Below are 20,695 nucleotides of genomic sequence, written 5' to 3'. Positions count from 1 at the left end.
TTATGAGTTATTATGGTCAGATTGCAAGCTCACTGAGCCAGAATGTCTTGGAAAGTGGAGATGTCTTTAACAAGTGAAACTCGTGATGAGGTGCCAGCCAGCAAAGCTGGAGTACAGCAAGATGAAATGTCATCATCTGGGTGCTCACAAGCTCTAAAAAGAGATGGAGATCGTCTTTTGTCCACATTTGAGAGGTGGCTTATCTTCCTCATTGTATCTGGAGAAGAACGGTGTCGCAATGGAAGTAATAGGCGCCAGGGTAGGTGAAAATCGAAGAGACGGAGGTCTCTTTTGAATCTGCAAAAGAGATGTTTATTTACACACAAATACCGGTTTCAAAGCAAAAAGTGGAAGCAGCTGGAGAGGCTTCAATGTCATCAGCAATGGGTCTTCTGATTGTATGATGAAGCCTGAAGGCATAAAGTTCATATGTGTACAAGATAGTATGTTCTCAGCATCTCTTAATCGTTAACTAAAAAAAAAATGGGTCAATGAAAGGTGTCTCAATGTTGATTTGTGCAACACGGAGTGATGTTCTAATGCTAAATGATAAAAAGCTGAGTGCCTTGATGTTGAAAGAGTCTGTGACGTCATGCGGGAAGACTGAGTGCTTTGATATCGAAGATTTACCCAACAATATGGGATGCTGGGGTTTTGACATCGATAAGGATCCAGTTCTCAATGGTTCCTTTCGCCAGCACCAAGACAACTGAAGTCAAATGGAAGTGCCAATGTTTCAAAACCCGAGAACAATGGTGCTTTCTTTTCTCCTCCTTAGACTTGTTTTCCTCCCTTGATCTCCCTCTGCAAGAGACTTCAGGACTAAGGGCAACATTGCAGAGTTAGTGGATCATTCCATGGTGACTGTCAACTTTCTTCTACATGTCCTCGGACCAGATGTCCTTTTGTTTAGCTCTCAGTCTAATGCCCTCCCGGTCTTTCATTGTCCTTTTAGACATTTAGGAGAAATAATTAGATGGCTTAGTAGAGTAAGATACAATAACACAAACAACAAAGGCCTATAGTAGCCTTTTTTCTCCCACAAGAAAAGGACTCCCTCATAGAAAGTAAGGAATGAGGAAAGAAAAATATGACAGAAAAGGCTAAAGAAAGCCTGAAAAGCTTCTTCAGAATGAAAGACATTGAATGGAGTCAAGAAAAATAATGCGGATGAAAAAACTGTACAAAAAGTATGTTAAAACATCCACAGTGTCCCAAGACCCCATTCTCCCAAACCAGAAAAAAGAGCAGGCTCTCCAAGGCAACTCAGGGCCAGGCCTCACGGGATATGAGAGCCATGGAGCAAACTGGAAGGTGTATATTAGATCTACATGTTTTTTTTGCCCAGTCTTTCATCATGCAAATCTTGCGAAAAGGGTTCATTTGGGTAGAAAACAATTCTTTTTAATAAAGAGAACCCCAAACAATGATGTTACGTTTTAAATACTAAATTTGTGCATTTCCATCTTGCCTACCAGTATCGGTGACATGTCACTCCTACACTACACCTTTGTAGTCATGTCTGATGTAACATTTGCTATACACTGATTTATACAGATATGATTGTCTCTGTGCAATGTGTGTGTGATGCAAAGTGCTCTGACACCTCAAACTGGTATGAGTGGTGCTATAAAACTAAATGAATCTGAGAGACAGTGGATATGGAGACTTGAGGGGCACAGTTAAAGAGTGCTAGTGTGGGAATCCGTGGCAGAGGTAGTCATGGGGGTGGGGGGGGGGCAACAAGTATTGTCGCACGGGGCACCACCAGCGCTAAAGCCGGCCCTGTCATTACTTTTGTCAGAATGGGTGAAATGCGTCTTTATCATTCTACGCAACAGATGTTCGGACCCCAACCAAGCTCTTGTCATATCTCACCCTGCACCGGAGAGCACCCCTGCACTACTAAGTTCCCTCCAAGCTGCAGAGTAGGGGGTCCCCGGCAAGTTCACTGAGGCAAGCACAGTACACGTCACTGAAGACGAATTGTCACTCCAAAAATACACTGAGACTTCAAGAACTTCCTCCCCCGTCGTTGCGGAACAAAAACTGAGCAGCTTAACCCTAGGTATGCACAGCATTTAGCTCATCTCTGCAGCATGATGTACTCAACCCCAACCCACCTCGCACCCTCGCCGTTCTCTTTATAGCTTTCCAGCTAAAGTTGGTATTTTAGTTCAATACTGAGAAACCCCCCCTGGCTTCGAGGAATCAAACCCTAATCTGGACTCTTAACACTTCCTGTTTTTAAGTAGTCGACAAACCACACTCCAGAAGCATGATGGGTAACTGTGGTTAGAGGGACGGGTTTACCTGACCATCAACTGTTCACAAGTGTTTGCAGCAATCAACAAATAAACAACCAGAAACAAAAAAAGGGTTAAAAAACCAGGTTAGAGGCAAACAGCAGGAAACCGGTTTTGAAAGGAAGAAACTGAAAAAGAAGGTAGACGGGGCTGAGAGGATGGAGGAGAAACGAAGAGAAGGACAAGAGGAAACAAGGGACAAGCGGAAGATTTCAAATGAAAAAAGAAAAGGGAAGGAATACAGAATGAAGTGAACGGTAACATGAGTTTTAGACAAATATAGAAGAAAGGAAGTGGTGAGAGCGCACAAAATGTTGAAGATAAAAAAGGGAAGAAAGGAGATGCAAGAATGAGGAGGAAAGTAAAGAGAAATAGGGCTCTATAAGAAAGAATGGGGAGAGACAGATAACTACATGAGGAGGAAAGAGGAGGATGTGCAATTGTGGGACAAAGGAGATCATCCTCAGAAATGAAAGTGGGTAAAGTGGGTGAAGAGGGTCATAAAGAGGGGAGAATAACAGTGGTGAAAGGAGGCAGTAATTAAACAGGGTACCCAGAAGGTGGTTAGGGCAGAGAGATCAGAGATGATGACAAGCAGGGTAGCAAAAAAAATTGAGCTGGAGGGAGGGAGGGATGAGGGATGGGTGGAAAAAAACATTTGAGGAACTGGAGAACATAAAGAGATGGATAGTGTGGGAGAACCAGGAAAGTCAAAAGTAAGTTTAACCAACCTTCAATCCATCTTCTGCATTCACCTTGCAACCCTGCACCAGGTCAATGAAAAATGGCTGTTCAAGACTCCACATGGACACGCAGGCTGGCTATGTGTGGAACAAAAGTGAGTGAGTACCAGGTCACGGAACAACAAAGGACACACGCCATACCCCTAGACTCACTTGTAATTCAGACTACCGAACAATTACGCGGGAGGTACCAAGTACAAGGCCCAAGTGGAGCCAGTAGGCATGTCAAGTTCCTCCCTTCCAAACATTGTTTCTGGTACCACTGTACTGGTATCACTCAGACCAGCTCTAAACACCAATTGCAAAGGGGATGGGGCTCTACAGGTAATAGCTGTACTGGGCAGATTTTAGGCTCAAGGAACTTTGTTTAGAACCAAACAGATGAAATGAGATTGCTATTCATTAACAAAAAAGACGACATGAGCTCCGTATATCCAAATCACGTACCAAGCCTGCAGTGATAGCAGTGTGAAGGAGGACATATTCAAACTCACCTTTTTTTCAGGAAGAGGCGGTGGCTTGGTGCGTAGCTTCGGAACCTGTGCGATGCAGTTGGCTTGGGCATCCTGCATTGCAATAATGGAAGAGCAGTGAACCATCGTAAGGTGAGGATTGATACCGCGATACAGGCAATTGCGGATGTACTGAAAGAAAAAAATGCAAGATGACAATACAACTTTACGTGGTCTACCAGCAGGAGAGAGAAGAAAGAAAGCAGGATGGATAGATAGATAGATAGATAGATAGATAGATAGATAGATAGATAGATAGATAGATAGATAGATAGATAGATAGATAGATAGATAGATAGATAGATAGATAGATAGATAGATAGATAGATAGATAGATAGATAGATAGATAGATAGATAGATAGATAGATAGATAGATAAGGCCCCATTCAGGGGGCCACAAGCAGGTGCCATCGTGGGGCTTGAGGACGTTTGCCTCTCATGTTTAAGGTCCATCCCACTATTGCTCTGCATACTAGGGTGTAGTGATCAAGTCCACTCAGTTGATAGACTGGCAATGCATTAGCATTAGCAGGATATAACATAGGGCAAGTACAACGCCTTCAGCATTTGACTCTGTGGTAGCAATGGCAAGTATTCACTAGCCCAGCAAAAGTCTTAATTGAACTTCTTTAGGAACCTTGTTTTCTCTTCCCTCATTTTAGTGTCTATGTCTCTTCCCCTCAGCTGCAGGAAAGTAGCTTACGCTTCTATCTTATGTGAAAGACAATGTCAGGAGTATCCAAAGTGGATTCCAAAGGCTTTCATTGACCCTGGTTGACTCAAACACTAAGCATGTACCACATAGGCTACATGCACAATATACACCTCGAATGTTAGCGTTAGACAAGTGGGCCAGTGGGCTCCACTACAGTAACACAGATGAAAAGATCTGGAAAATAGGAATTTACAGAACAGAGTATGCTGCAACCACAGTTAGCCCATTACAAGGATAGTAGACCAATGTCTATCAATGAGAGAGCTTTTGGCGATCTCCTCCAGGCCACAGGACAAGTTCAGGACATTAGGCTAGGCCTCTGCTCACACTGGATTAGTGTGACGTCGGGGTCAAAATCAAAATACAGGATCCAATATATATATATATATACACGTAGTTGGGCACTCAGAGCAGAGGAACATGACTACAGGGGACAATCATGTGCCAACAAAATATCTATCTATATACATACATATATATATATATATATATATATATATATACACACACACATACATATATACATATATGGCGGTCACCAGTAGGTAGTTATAGTAAGGACTTACACCCTTATGCATCAAGCCAAAATCCAGTCGGTAAAATACCGATTCGGTAATAGCTCCCGGTATTGTGTTAAAAATACCCAATCCCAATGCATCAACCCAAAACCCGAGCAAATAACGAATCGCTAAATAAATAACCTCGGACATACCGAATCGCTAATACCCAAAATGCTAATTTACCGAATCGCTAAATACCGAATTCGCAAATACCAAAATCACTATTAGCTCCCGGAAATTGCCAATAGCAAATAACGAATCGCACCCCAATGCAACAAAACTCGCTAATAACGAAAATCCCAAAAATCGCTATTTTGCCAGAGCTAAATAAGGGGAATCAAAACCTGGAGGTAAAGTCACAAAAAAAAAAAAAAAAAAAAAATCCTACATGTGCAAATGATTGAGGCAATCACTAAACCCTTAAATTTGGCCCAGGAGACCCTGTTGGCTCCCACAAAATGGCTGCCCTCTACGTGCTTGCAAGGAGGATGCGGATCAATGCAGCAGGACAGCGCAGGAGAAGGGTCCAGGAGCGAGTGTTCAGACTGCGCATAACCCTGCTCGGCCAGAATGAGGACGAGGTGTACCAGAAATATCGCCTCAATCGCGCTATGATCATGCGCCTGATTGCAGACCTGGAACCATTACTGCAGCACCAGACCAACCGGACAAATGCAATCCCTGCGCACGTTCAGGTACTATGCAGCCTGCACCTACTGGCCTCAGGGAGTTTCCAGGGGGTAATTGCGGTTGCCGGAGGTGTTTCGCAAAGCGCACTGTCACGCTTCTTCCAAAAATTCCTAGATGCCATGCTGACAATGCTCCACAGACACATCAGCTTCCCCACAACCCCACAGCAGTTGGACCGCACCAAACAGGCATTCTACCAGGTGGCACAATTTCCACATGTGATTGGATGCATCGACTGCACGCATATCCCCATATGCCCTCCGTCAGCAAATGAGTACCTTTTCAGGAACCGCAAGTCATACCACTCGATCAACGTGCAGGTTGTGTGCGATGCCAACAACATCATAACGGACCTAGTGGCACAATTCCCAGGGAGCACACACGACTCATACATCTTCCGCAACAGTGGAATGCACAGGCGACTACTCAATGGCGAATTTGGAGAGGGACTCCTGTTAGGTAAGTAGAACTACGCTTCCCCACACCAACACCACACATGTATGTACATCACCAATGCTAAGTCTATGCTTCTATCTTCTAGGTGACAGTGCTTACGCCCTGCGGGAATACATACTAACCCCATACCTAAATCCAGCAACCCCGCAGGAACATCGCTACAACGCTGCACACATCAGCACGAGGAATGTGATAGAGCGGACTTTTGGGATTCTCAAGAGCCGCTTCCGTATCCTCCACAAGACTGGCGGCGCAATGCTATACCAACCAGACACATGCTGTCGAATAATTGCTGTATGTGCAATGCTGCACAACATTGCCACCAGAAGGGGGATACCCATGGAGGTGGACAGGGATGACGACCCCCAGGCTGACCAACCACCCGCCCAACGACGACCGGCACACATCCCTAACACAGCAGAGGGCCATAGGAGGCGGACAGACATAACGCAAAATCATTTTTGACCCTGGGTAAAATGAGACATTACAAGTTGGTGTTGGGTGCAACTGTTTAATGCACAGTAGCACAGAGGATTGTGCAACAGAACTAGCATTGTGAATCATGCTCCGATTGCATAAATGTAAATAAAAGGTTCCTTAAAGTCAGGCCTGTGCAAACAGAATAATTGGATGGCCATGGTTGCTCCACCATGGACCTGCAGCATGTCCAAATTTCTAGTGGCGCTTGCCACGTACACCAAGCCTCCGCTCAGGTGCATCCAAACCCTCACCACGGCCTGTCCCCGTGGAGGCACGCGAACTTCGGCGCCTGGTGCTGGCCTCTGCCAGTGACACGCTGCTGACACTGGAGGCAGCCTCACTGGTGTCATCCCCTCCCAATGCTGCAGCACTGCATGTGCTGCTCTGAAGTTGTTCCACAGCAGTGGTGATGTGTCCCAGTGACTTGGCAACATCACCGCAGAAGTGCCCAAGGTCCACCTGCAGGGAGACTGTGCGGCGTGCCAACACAGCGGTGCAGTTGCTGTGCCGTTGTATGGCCTTGGTAGCGGCGGCAGAACGCAACATTAGCTGCCGGTTACTCCTCCTCTGGGACTCATGGCCCTCCCTGATGGCACGGGTGAGCTCACGTACCTCCTCCCTGAGCTGAGCATTGCCATCAGCAACCGCAGTGGTCTGGTCCCTGACCGCCGTGCCCATGTCCCTGACCGCGGAGCCCATGTCGGTGACTGCTGCAGTCATGGCGCGCATCTCCCTCGCTAGGCGCACGATGTTGCAGCTGATGCTAGCCACATGTCTTCCCTGCAGGTTCTGTGTGCGCAGCATCCTCTCCTCAATTGCAGAGGTTGTTGGGACATCCTGGTCAGCTGAGGAGACGGAACTGCGACGGGCCCTGTGACGCCGTGCGTGTCTTGAGCCTCCATGTGGTGCAGCAGGTGGTGTGGATGTGCGCTGCGTGGGTGCCAATTGCGGGGGGGGGGGTTGCCATCTCCTGCAAGGGCGCAACTTGGTTCCTGTGCCTCTGCGGTATTGTGGCTGCACTGGCTGCAGGCTGGCTTGCTGGTGCCGTTGCTTGTGGCGCAGGTGGTGGTGCCTTGGCTTGTGGCACTGGTGCTGGTGCCGATGATTGTGGCGCTGGTGGAGGTGGTGCTGGTGGGGTGGCAGGTGTTGGCGGTGCGTGCGCATCCTGCACAGTCTCCTGGTCTGACTCCACGGGTGTCTCAGATATGATCAGCTGGTCGCTGTCGTCAGAGTCCCCAGGTGATGCATCTGTGTGTGAAACAGTGCATGATTAGTGGGATGATTACACCTACATAGTGTTGTACCCATCAATGTCCCTCTGTGGTCCAACAAATGAACAGTCTACAGCCATGTACAAAATATGTGTTGTGTGAGGATTTACGCCTGTGCCTGCACTCTGGGCTGACTAGACTACAACTCCCAAGATGCAGTAGTGTCATGTGTGGAACTGTCTGTGCCAGAGCTGCAGACACAGTGAGATTGGGCTGGGGGCATGGGTATGGATTTACGCTATGCTGGGTGTGGCACAGGCATGCATCTTACCTTGGGCACTTGTGGCTGCGCCGGACGTGTCCATCTGGATCACCCCCACGACGGCTTCCCGCTCTATCGTCCCTTCCACAAGGTCCTCCAGGGCTGTGTTGGATGGTGCAGTGCTTGTTCCGCCTCCAGTCCTTCTTGCCTCCCGGAGCCTCTCAGCAATCCTCTCTTTTGCGCGCTTCCGGAGGTCATACCACCGTTTTTTGAGATCGTCGATGCTGCGGCTAGTGACGCCAACCGCATTGACCCTCTCACGGATGCGCTGCCAGATGCGCCGCTTCTCGGTCTCAGGCATCTTGAGGGACAGCTTGCCAAAGAGGCGGTCGTGTTTGCTGGACACTCCCTCGATGAGGTACTCCAGCTCCCTGTCTGAAAACTTCTTCTTGCGCTTGCGTGCAGATTCAGCGCTGGATGGCACTTCCTGCGACATGATGGATGTGTGCTGTGACTGGCAGAATCTGTGTGGCCTCACTCTGCACAGCCTGTCCTTCTTTCCAGCTCCTGTCTGCTCCTCTGTCGAGGCTATGTGGGTGGGGCAGCAGTATTTCCTGGTTGGTGATGTCATCAGCATGTTCCCGGTGCGACGCGGCAATTTGCGATTTCGCTATTACCGATTCGGTAATTGCTAATTCGGTATTACCGAACTCGCTATTAGCCAAATCGGTATTACCGAACTCGCTATTTGCTAGTGGGGCCGTTTGCGTGACCCGCTATTAAGGAATCGGTAAATTTAGCGATTTTTAAGGAATCGCTAAATTTTACCGAATCTGTTGATGCATGCCAATTACCGATTCCTTAATGGCGATTCCTTATTTTTCGCTATTAAGGAATCGGTATTAGTTTGGTTGATGCATATGCCCCTTAGTTTCCATAAGAAGGGCGTTTTTTGTTTTGCTAATAAGTTTGGCGCCGTTTGACGAATCTTCACAAAATGTTCAAAACCAGTTTGTCAGTCACTTCAGTTGCAGTCTGGAAAGTTTCGGGGTGATCCATTGAGCGGGGGTCGAGAAATACAAAGTCCCAAAACACGTTTTCCACATTTTTTCCCATAGGAATTTTAAAAACGACTACTGACTGAACTGCTGAAAGGAATTATACCAAATTTGTTCGAAAGCTAGATCTTGGTTCAGAAAGAGAGCTTTTTGTAATTTGGTGTAAATCTGTTCAGTAGTGAAGTTAGTAAAGTAAAAAGATTTATGTATATCCAAAGACGCGGATTCACCACAGCGGATCCACACACCAACAGCAATGCAGTGATTAGCTGGCCACAACTTGAGAGGAAAGTTGCAGCTGCCATTTTGTGCACTGGGACTCGGTTCCCAGAGGGGAAAATAAAATGTAAAAGTTATAGAAAGGGTCAGGGTAGAGGTACCCTGACCCCATGGGGCTGATGGAGAGATATGTGAGAGACCCCTCAAGGGCAAGAAATAGCCCAAAATAGTTTTTGTTTGAGTGCTCGAGGGTGTGGGTTTTCTCAGCTGTGCTCAGCGTGACCCCCTGCATGATCCGAGGCAGATCCATGGACATGGACAAGGACACACACACAATCACTCACAGACCCACGTAGCCACTCATGCACTCACTCACACACTCACTCACACACCCATAGTCACTCACAGACCAACAAAACCACTCACAGACCCACACCCATACAGCCACTCACACACGCACTTACTCAGACCACAAACCTACTCACAACCACAGACCAACACAGCCACCCACACAACCACATACAGACCCACTCACACACCCACAAAACCACTCACACACCCACTCACAGACCGAGCCACTCACACACCCAGCCACTCACACACCCAGTGACGGCTGGTAGGAAATGGGGATGAGGGGGCAGGGGTAGGTGAGAGAAATAAAGAAAACATACAACTTACCTGCTGCTGCCATTGCCCCCCCACCCCTCTCCTCCTCCACACATAAAAGGAAATCATAAGAAGGGAAGTTCACTCTAAGCTTCCGTCCCAGCAAGAGGCGGTCCATAGGGAGAGCTATATGGTAACTTGGTCAGTCGAGGCTGGCTGGACAGGTGGGTCCGCAAGTCTCAAACGTCTCAAATATTTGGGGCATGTGAGTTCCGTGAAGTCAGTAGATAACAAAGTAAGCAGGGGTTCCCACAAGTCATGAAATGAGGCGCCAGGGTGTGTAAGTGATAGTGACATTTTCTCCATCCCCAAAATACCCCAGAGTCTGTAGAGCCATCCCAACTGGGTGGGAATTGTCAGGGTACCCCAATGGGAGAGTATATTCTGCAAGGCTGCCCCTAAGACTAAGGTCAAGTTATAGGGTTCGGGAGGCCCAGAAGGACGTATACTGGAAATCGAGGGATCTGTGTCTTAAAATGAGAATCAATGTCGTCTAAAATCTATGTCCAATAACCCGTTAGAGAGGGGCAGTCCCATAATAAATGGGTGAGTGTACCCACCGAGCCACAGGCTCTCCAGGAATGAGGACTATGAGAGGGGTTACTCCTATGGAGGAGTAAGGTACCAATACATAACTATCTTGGTAGCTGTTTCGATGGAGGCAACATTGCGCGCCAAATGTCGGGCCCTGAAGAAAACGTCTGACCATTCTTTCTGTGTTAGTGTTCGACCTAGTTCCCCTCCCCACGTGTCTGAAACAGAGTCTTCTCAGTGTAATGAGAGTGTTTGATGAATTTGTATAGATCGGAGGTAAGGTGGGAGTCCATGTGTTGTGTAAGCAACCACTTCTCAAATGTCGTAAGAAGCCTCTCAATGATTTAGGGAGAATCATCATTTTTATGGCGGCGATGCGGCACAGCCACGACAACGAATGCGGCCACCAGCGCCGTAGGCAGTCCCGAACTTGCTGCAGTAGTAACGTGTAATTCATCGTGTTAGTGACCTGTAGGTCGTCAGAGAGTTGCAGTCCCAGGTAGGGGACAGAAACTGGTGCCCAGTGAATGCGGTAAGACCGCTGCAAGAGATCTAACATCGCGGGATCAAGAGACAGATTAAGAGCTTGGGACTTATGCACATTGATCTTAAACCCTGAAGCTAAGGCAAACCTATCCAATTCCGCCAACAGGGCAGGAAGAGATTCCAAAGTAGCTACCACGTCATCCGCGTAGAGGCAAAGTTTGTGTGCCGATCCTCCAAATTGCACTTCTGTTACACAGGGGTCATCCCACACCCTTTGAGCCATAGGCGCCATATAGACGGTAAATAAAAGCGGGGACAGGGGACACCCCTGCCGTGTGCCTCGTTGTATGGAAAATGGCTGCGAAAAAGTCCCATTTACGCGCACTGAGGCGTTGGGGTTGGTATAACCACTAAATATCCAATCTATAAATTGGAAGGGTATGCCGAAATTAGATAGCATTGCCTTAAGGTACGGCCAATGAACCCTGATGAATGTTTTCTCAGCATCGACAGAGAATATCATCCGCTCAGCAGGGAATCAGTTGGACCTGTCCACAAGATGAAGGAGTTGTTTCGTATTATCGGAGCACTGACGGCCAGGGACGAAACCAGACTGGTCCGGGTCCATCAACCAGGGAAGATGAGAAGAGAGTCTCCGTGCCAGTATTCCTGTAAAAAGCTTAAAATCCCCATTCAATAGGGTAATTGGACGAAACAATGCGCACATGCGTGTGTCTTTGCCCAGTTTCGGGATAACCATGATTAACGCTTCCAGCATCGAGGGCGGGAGAGGAGCAAATGGCCCAATCGTGTTATAGACCTGTACCAGAAGGGGGGCCAGAATATTACAGAAAGTTTTATAGACAACCAAGGGGAACCCATCCGCCCCAGGTGATTTGTGAGACTTTAATTTTGAGATGGCAGAAAGAACCTCCTCCAATCTTATGGGGGCGGCCAACTCCTCAGCCTGGTGAGGAAGCAGCTTGGCCGTGGATACGCCCTGTAAGTACAGGTCAGGGCCTTCCTCCGGTAACGTCTGGGCTTCGTAAAGAGCCGAGTAGAATTGCCGAAACGCGTCCGCAATTCCTTGATCGGTAGTACACTCCTCACCATGCTGATCTACCACTAGGGGAATATGGGATGCTTGCCTTTGCACCCGTAAATGTTTGGCCAAGAGCTTCCCACATCTATCCCAGCCAATATAAAAGGCATAAAGGCATGCCTAAGCCGATGGGCAGTATACTCATCTCTATCGATATCCAATGCCGCTAGGTGTGCTCTGGCCGCTTTCAGCTGTTCCCTTACTCTAGCGGCACCGGTCCTCTGATGGATGCGTTCTAGTTCAACTACCTCTCCTGTCAGTTGTTCCCTCTTCTCTTTCCTGAGCCTATTGTCCGCTGCTGCAATCCCTATAAACTCCCCTCTTACTAGTGCATTGAGAGCATCCCATAAAATGGCTGCCGAGATATCCGAGGAGTCATTTAAGGCAAGATAGTCAGTAATGGTTTTAGAAATTTGTGTTATCACCGACGAGCGCTGTAGCATAGTCTACCGCAGTCTCCAAATACGGCGCGAAAGTCGTGGACAGCTCAAGGACAGGAAGACCCGCACCGCAGAGTGGTCCGATATGGGGCATGGGACTATCACCGCCTCTTGAAGCTGCTGTGTGAAAGTGTCTGTTGTCCATATATAATCAATCCTGGCATAAGTTTTGTGAGAATGGGAATAAAAGGTGTATTATTTGGACCGTGGATGACACAGTCTCCAAGCATCAGTGAGACCGGCCTCAGCCAGGAGACAGGTCCCCGTCCCAGAGAGGGCCCCTGTCTGTCGTACGCGCTTCGTCGATCTATCCAAATCATTATCAAACGCTAAATTGAAATCGCCCCCCAGGAGTAGAGATCTATCCGGTGTACAGGACAACTCTTGAATCATTTCTCGGAGGAACCTCTTCTGCCCTTCATTGGGGACATAGGCTGTGGCCACTGTAAAGGTGTGCTGCCCCAGTGTCAGGGAGTAAGCCAAGAGTCTGCCCCGAATCTCGGCCTGCTTAGAGCCAATCTGTCCCCTAAACCCTACAGAGACCAATATGGCCACCCCCACCTTTTTAGAAGCCTGAGAGGAATACATTTGGTAAGGGAACGCTCTGGACCGTAATCTGTGGGTGTCTTGCACCAAGAGATGCGTCTCCTGGAGGAGGCATATCTGAGCGCCCGAATTTTCTAAAAAGGACAAAACAGTGCGCCTCTTAATCGGATTATTAAGGCCCTTAACGTTAAGGGATCGCATCTTGAAATCATACAGGAAGTGGAAAAGTGGGTACCATACAGGAGGGGGCAGGCCCAGGGTGGGTACCAACCTGATGCCCCCTAAGCACGCATTTGCCTGCAGGAACAACAAATCCATACTGCTTGCAAGTCCCAAGGAGCTAAATACCCTGGAAGGAGGAGGAGAGGACCCCATCACCCTTAACGAAAAACAAACTAATAATAACAACCATACAAAATCTCCATCAGTGTCCTGGGCTATCAGCCCCGTGGTGAGACGTGAGATGTTCAGCAGGAATCTCCTGCCGCTCCCGCCCCACCCAGCTCCCAGCCCCGTGAGGTATAAGTCTGCCCATTAGCAAAATGTCCCCATTTTACTGGAGCCACAGGCCATCAGGTCTAGCCACATCCAAACAGTCTATATCCTGATGGATAGGATCTTGCCTTCTATTATGCGATCATAAGGCAAATAAGGTTCTATTCCGTAAACCCAAATCTTGCTACACCAGAGGGAAAGCGGCTACTGCTGCTTTAATGAGAAAAGTACCAATAACTGAGATCTGTAAAGCAGCTACATGTAGATCTGTTCACACATTTACCAAACATTATTTTTGGGGATTCAGGAGCTAGAAAAGATGCTCAAGTAAGACTGGCTTCCCTGAGAAATGTATTTACTTGATTTACTGATTGATCATTCCTCTGTCTTTTACACTTCTCTTCGGTAGGGATGGGCTTGCTACTCTATTCTGCGCTTATGCTTCCTGAGAGAGAAGGAATGGTTTCTTACCTGCAATCCCAGGTCTCTCTCGGGGGAATCTCCATTGAAGTCATAAGCAACCCTCCAATCTCCCCGGTGGAGATGACAGAGGCAACTATTAGACCTAACGAACACTGTCACATCTTGGCAAAAAGAACTGAAGCAACTGCCACCTGCTGGGTATGATGGGATACTGGTGGTCTCTGGGCCCTTAAAAGTGCAGATGTTGTTTTTCACATTCATATAATGGAAGCCTATAGGGCTACACTGCCCTCTTTTCCTTCACCGTTCTCCTTTTTAAAAATGGTTTGTGAAAGAGATTTAAGTAATCAAATAACTGGGAGGTGGTCCGTCCAGAGGGGTTGCATGGTGTGGCTCAAGTGGATGTTGTTCCCTCCTGCGAAGATGGGGTTGAGGGTGTGTCCTGCCATGTGGGTGGGGGTGGTGACAAGCTGTTTCAGTTCAAGGTTGGGGAGGTTGTCCAAGAGGGTGGAGGAGTTGGGGTTGTCGAGGTTGTCGAGGTGGAAGTTGAGGTCTCCAATGAGTATGTAGTCCATGGAGGCAATGGTGTTGGGTGCGACTAGGTCGGCGATGGTAGTGGTGGACGCTGTTCGACGTCCGGGGGGCCTGTAGGCGAGGTTGCCATGTAGGGTGGTTCTTTGGCTGGTCTGTATCTGGAAATGGAGGTGTTCGTAGTTGACTAGGAGTTGCTCGTGCTGGAAGTGGTGAGTCAGAGGGAGCTCTTGTGAGCGATGGCAAGTCCTTCTCCCGGGCAGGTGCGGCGGTCCTTCCTCTGGATCTTGTTTCCGTCGAAGAGGGCTGTGTGGTTATGTCGGGGGCAGAGGTGGAGTTGGTCCAGGTTTCCGTGAAGAAGGTGACGTCAGGGGAGATGGTGTCGAGGAGGTCCCAGATCTTTACAGCATGTCTGTGCAGGGAGCACACGTGGATAAGGATGCACCTCAGGGCTTTGGGGATGTTGGCATTCGGAAAGGGGTGTAGAGGGTGGTGAAGGTTCGGCGGCAGTGTCGGCAGGAGAACTGGCCGTGGGTGGATTTCGGTGTCGACAGATGGCAGTTGTTGTTCCTTCCAGGGTTGAGGGGGAGGAAGGCGGCTGAGTCGTAGCGGTGAGTAGTCAAGAGATCCAGGGTTTCTGGTGCTGGTCGGGTCATGGACGGGCGCAGACGGGCTTGCCTTTGGCGCGTCTGCCATTAAATAGGGAAGGGGGAGAGAAGTGCAGCTGGGAGGCGGGAACAGCAGGGGGGAGGGGCCACTGGGAAGCCGCCGCGGGAAAAGGGCAGCGAGAAAAGGGTACGGAGGAGAAAACAAGGGCACAGGCACAGCAAAATTACTGAAAAGGGCAGAAAACAGAGTCACAGACAAACAGGCACAAAAATTACAATACAATTACAATGAGAGACAGACAAAAGACACAAAGACAAGACAGGCACAACAGCGCATACAGACAACAGTGGAACAGCAGAAGAGCAATGCTCTCCCACTGGACCACCAGGGATGAGGCGCAGGGATGAGGCGCAGGCAGGAACCTGTGGGTGGAGGAGGGCCTCAAACACCTACCTGGGAGAGAGGTGTTTGGGGCAGCGGCAGGCAAGGCTACAGCACAGCTGCTTGGGCAGAGAGCGGAACTCTGGCCAGGAGGTAATGTAAATTGTAAATGTAAATTGATACTTGTATAGCGCACTACTCACCCGCAAGGGTCTCAAGGCGCTTGTACGAATACCGCTGTGGAACCCATCCTGGCTTTCCCTGTGAGGCGTCCACTCCTGGGCACCCCCAAGGTGGAGGCCAGGCATCCTTAGCGTTGTGGGGGCCATTTTGGAGATTAAGCAAGCTATTGCCCAGAGTTGCAGAGTGGGACTCCATGATTGGAATGGCACCGAGGCGAGAATTATCAGGTCCGTGGAATTGTTTGAGCCCAAGACCCGCCGATGCGTGGAATTGAACCCTGGTCCCGGGCTAGACCTCTGCATCAGGGTCTGCCGCTCTAATCATTGAGCCACACTTCTCCACAGAGGTCCTGAAACGATTTGAGGACCAAGTTGCCAGACTAACTAGGCAACAAGGGGAGGTCATGGTGCGGCTAGAAGACCAGCGAAGAGAGAGCGTGCCGGAACAACATTTGTGTAGTGGGGGTCCCTAAGGGGGCAGAGGAACAATCTGTTGATTTCTTCATGGCAGACCGAATACTTCACACACTCAGCTCTAAACAACTATCTACCTTTTTTCTCAGTGGAGAGAGCCCATCTGGGTACCCACATCACGTCCGTAGGCCCCCCAACGCACGATCATAGCCAGAATCCTACATTTTAGGGATCGAGATGCAATTCTGCAGGCGGTCAGGATACGTGGAGATGTACAATATGAAAATGTGACAATCAGTTTCTTTCGTGACTTCACTCTCCAGGTACAGCGAAAACGTCGAACATTTGACTCTGTCAAAAAGGCCCTCATAAGGCAATTAAAGTTCTGTTCCGTAAACCCAAATCTTGCTACAGGGAAAGCGGCTACTGCAGCTTTAATGAGAAATGTACCAATAATTGAGATTTGTAAAGCAGCGAAAAACATCAAACATATGATGATGTATCCTGCCAAATTAAGAATAATCGCAGAGGGCAAATCGCATCTCTTCCTGTCCCCGGAAGATGCATGGGACTGGCTAGTTGGCTGGAGTAAAGTGGAGCGTAAGAGGAACAAGAAAAAAAGATACAGGACTAGAGGAGATGTCAGATGCCCACAAGTCATTACATCCGACCCAATCTCTGGAGCAGAAGGAGAGCACAGCTCTAAATTGAACATGAACATTGCCAGCTGTAAAATGGGGGATAATCCGGGACCGTGGCGTGGGGTCTGGGGGGTCGAGACTTACTGGGGTGCCGGGCGGTCGGGGCCAGAACTGGCAGTGCCGGGAGTCACGTGTGAATTGACTTCCCTGGCTGATGGAGGGTTGGGGCCATACATCGAAGCAAAAGTAAGTGCAATGTCGAAGTCTCAATGTATGGGGGTGACTATTGATGAGACAGTCGATTCGTAGGTAATGGCGGCGGAGGTAGCGCTCCCCCCACAGCTTCATGCACAAGTTTGGGCGACAGGGACTCTGAAGTTTGGGGAAGTGGGACCTAGATAACTCACTACACAGGGGGGAAGGGAAGGGGGTATTATTGGGGAAGTTTAAAATTATTACACACACACACACAGTTATGCTCAAATACAACAGCGGTGGAGAATGGCTGGGGTGGAGAGGGTTGATGAGGCTAGAAGGTCCGGTGGTTGTCCAGGCGTCAGACAAGAAAACCTAAGTAGATGCACATTTGGTTGTGGAATGTGAATGGACTCGGAAATAAGATCAAGAGAACCCTGGTCCTCCAGTACATAAAACACCATTCCCCAGAGTTTGTTATGCTTCAGGAGACACATTTAAAGGGCAATCAATACAAAGTATTAGATCGTTTCGGATATAAACTCCTAGTACAAGCAGGCTATTCTACAGGAGCACGGGGTGGGTATTTTGGCCAACACGTCGACACCATTTGTAATCTCCAAGATATGGTGTGGTTTGCAGGGATGCTATGCCACCCTGTCGGGCCCCTGGTAGGGCAGCACCCTGAACTTGTGCTCTGTATATATTCTACTCAGAATACATACTGAGGTCCTCTCAAAACTGGGGGCTCTACTTTTGGAATTCCCGACAGGCACATTGCTGATGAGAAGTGACATGAATGCGGTGATGTTCCCCACCCAAGATAGATCTGGGGGACCCAGAATCACCAGGATCCTGGGGCCCTACGGTCATTTATGTCGGCAATGAGGATAATGGATCTCTGGAGACTCCACACCCCTACCTATCGCAGTACACATATTTCTCAGGCCCGCTTGGCTCTATGTCACGCCTTGACTACCTACTTGTCCCTCACGACCAGGTGGGTGCATTCACAGATGTGAGACACTATGCAAGGGAATTAGCCAATCATTCGCCGATAGGAGCTATCCTTCTAGGCCCGAATATTGAACAATTAACCTTCCCTAGGACAGACCCCGGCACTTCCGAGATGAAGAATTAAGAGAGAAACTATGCATCTCCGCAGAGCAATACTTTGAGGAGAAGCAGGGATCGGTACCTTCCCCAATCACACCCTGGGAAGAATTCAAGACCATGATACAAGGCCAAAACCAGGCCTTGGTGGGGGGGATGAAGAGGGAGGCGGCACTGGAATGCAGGGCTATTGAGAAAGATATTATAGCCCTGGAGACCGCGGTGACAAGGGGTGGAGGTCCAGAAGCATGACATAGGCTACAGCTATACCAGCAGGACCTGAGGTTCCGTGCTGAAAACGCAGCAAGGTCCTACGCCTTAGCGACCCAACATTGCCTTTATGATGTGGGAGACAAGGCCTCAAAACTAATGGCATGGCTAGAAAATAGTGATAGGGACAGACCATGGACAGTTCGGGTAAGAGACGGATCTGGAGACCTGCAAACCACAAACAGTGGCATGGCAGACACATTTGCCTCCTATCACACTGCTCTATACACACAGGTTAGCACTAGAACAAGATCAGACTAAGACAAATTCTTGAAAGATTTCTCCCTCCGGACTCCCTCCACGGAGGTGGTTGGCACTGTGGAGGCTGACATCACACCAGTAGAAGTAGCCGGGGCCCTCAGAGCCCTTCAATCAGAGAAAACGATATGGACAAATGGACTGCTGGTTGAGCTTTTTAAAAACGGGACAGAAATTGTAACCCAGGCTATGCTGGACATGTTTGAGGCCGCAGTGAAACAGGGGCAACTGCCAGGGGATCTGTGCATGGCCACAATAGCTTAAATCCACAAAACAGGCAAACCCCCTGAAGAGTGGGCGCTCATATCAGCCAATCTCTTTGTTGAATGTGGAGGCAAAGGTCCTGGTCAAGGTACTAGCAGCCAGCCTCTCACCGGTCTTATCCTCACTCATCCATATAGACCAATCGGGGTTTATGCCAGACAGAAGTACTCATCATAACTTAAGGAGGCTATACGGTGTCCTCCATATGACAGCCCAGCTGCAGAAGCCACAAACGGCACTGATGGCACTGGACGCCTCCATGGCATTTTACAGTATCGAGTGGCCATACTTATTTGCAGTCCTGGCCAGATTGGGCTTTGGGTCAAAGTTTAGAGCATGGGTACAGCACCTATATAACGCTCCGCTGGCTAGAGTAAGGGTGAACGGAACACTCTGCGCCATTCCCGCTTGTGCGTGGCACCAGGCAAGGGTGTCCACTATCGCCACTTATTTTTGCTGTGGCGCTTGAACCCCTACCAGCGTGGGTCAGAGGCGACCCAATGATCTGGGGGATCCCATCCAATAGCGGCTGGGAAGAGCATGTATCCCTGTATGCCGACGATATTATATTATATGTATCCGGTCCGATTTTTCAATAGCCTGTATTTTTTGTACATTTTGCCCTATTTGGTAGCTACTTGGGATACAGAATAGACTGGGCCAAATCAGTGGTTTTCCCTCTGTCGGGTGGCAACCCAGGTTGCCAATGCAGTGTGTGGCCCCCACAGAATAAGTAGGTTTTAAGTATTTGGGCTTCTTTGTGACTAGGGACCAGTCCTTGTTCTCAAAAGGAAATCTTGTCCCTCAAATAGAATGACTTCGATCAGATGTGTCGTATTGGAGGGCTCTCCCTCTGTCCCTTATGGGACGGGTAGCCCTCTACAAGATGATGTCCCTACCAAGACTCCTCTACATACTTCAAAACTCGCCCTATCCTGTTACTCTGACCTACTTTAGGCAAATAGATCAGGAGCTTCATACGTTGCTGTGGCAGGGATGGGCTCCTCGAATCGCCCTTAAGAAACTCCAGAGGGGGGTCTATGATGGGGGCCTAGCGGTCCCAAATATTAAAATGTATTACCGGGCCTCACAGCATTTAGTGATCAATGACTGGGTATACTCTGAGTAGGATGAACCCGCCTATAGGGTCGATAGAGATGCGATGCCAAACAACAATTATGCAGTTATTTTGTATAACGCCAAAAGAAGAGGGACCCTTCTATCCCATACGGCCACTGTGATCAAGTGCTGGTTGGAGGCTGAAGACCATGTGGGAAGCCGCGACATGCTGACAGCCATGACCGCACTCTGGCATAGTGACAGACTGACAGAAGTTGCTAACTTGACTGGGTTCTCAAAATGGGCAAAAACAGCCATTGAACATTTGGTGGGTGTATGAAGAAATGGAGCCTTTATTACCCTGGAATCCCTGAGACAAAAATTCAATGTGGCAGCCTTCCAAACAGTGCATTATTTCAGATAAGGACATGCACTCAGGGTTCACATCCAGGAAGGGACAACACATCCTGATGCTTCGCCCCTGGAGGACCGTGTCCTAACGGACCCAATACTTCAAAAAGGTATCTCAGTAATCTATAGAAAGCTAGTAAATAACTCCCCTGACCCACTGGGGCCTCTGAGGGCAGTATGGACAGATGACAAAGGGGATATCACGGATGAGGAATGTTTGGAGGCCGTTCAAGGTCCTCGAGAAATAGCAATCCGGTTAAGACTCAGACTGATACAACTGAAAATCCTTCATAGAATGTACTACTCCCGTACCCTACTTCACAAAATAGGGAGGGCAGGAGACCCCTTATGTGTGAGGGAATGTGGACAGAGGAGTACCTTCTATCATTTCTTCTGGGAATGCCTGCGGATACGCCGTTATTGGGAAGAAGTGACAGCCATAATGTCCCAGATGCTCTCATT

The 20,695-nt window shown here is 48.8% G+C and overlaps 1 protein-coding gene across 7 annotated transcripts in view; it reads right to left on the bottom strand.

The window, feature by feature from the left end:
- PIK3CD (phosphatidylinositol-4,5-bisphosphate 3-kinase catalytic subunit delta) overlaps positions 1–20,695 on the bottom strand; it is a 671,014-nt gene that overhangs the window by 373,817 nt on the left and 276,502 nt on the right. For all 7 annotated transcript variants that reach the window (XM_085609767.1, XM_085609777.1, XM_085609774.1 and 4 more), the window contains 2 exons: positions 3,544–3,693; positions 3,038–3,127 (listed from right to left, as the gene is read on the bottom strand). In XM_085609767.1, coding sequence (XP_085465893.1) covers positions 3,038–3,127; positions 3,544–3,693 — 240 coding nt within the window. The remainder of the gene's footprint in view (positions 1–3,037; positions 3,128–3,543; positions 3,694–20,695) is intronic.

This window comes from Triturus cristatus, chromosome 1_2 (genome assembly GCF_964204655.1).
Source record: "Triturus cristatus chromosome 1_2, aTriCri1.1, whole genome shotgun sequence".
Classification (NCBI taxonomy): Eukaryota; Metazoa; Chordata; class Amphibia; order Caudata; family Salamandridae; genus Triturus; species Triturus cristatus.
The sequence above is the reverse complement of the archived record's forward strand: the minus strand, read 5'-3'. Positions and strand labels throughout refer to the sequence as shown.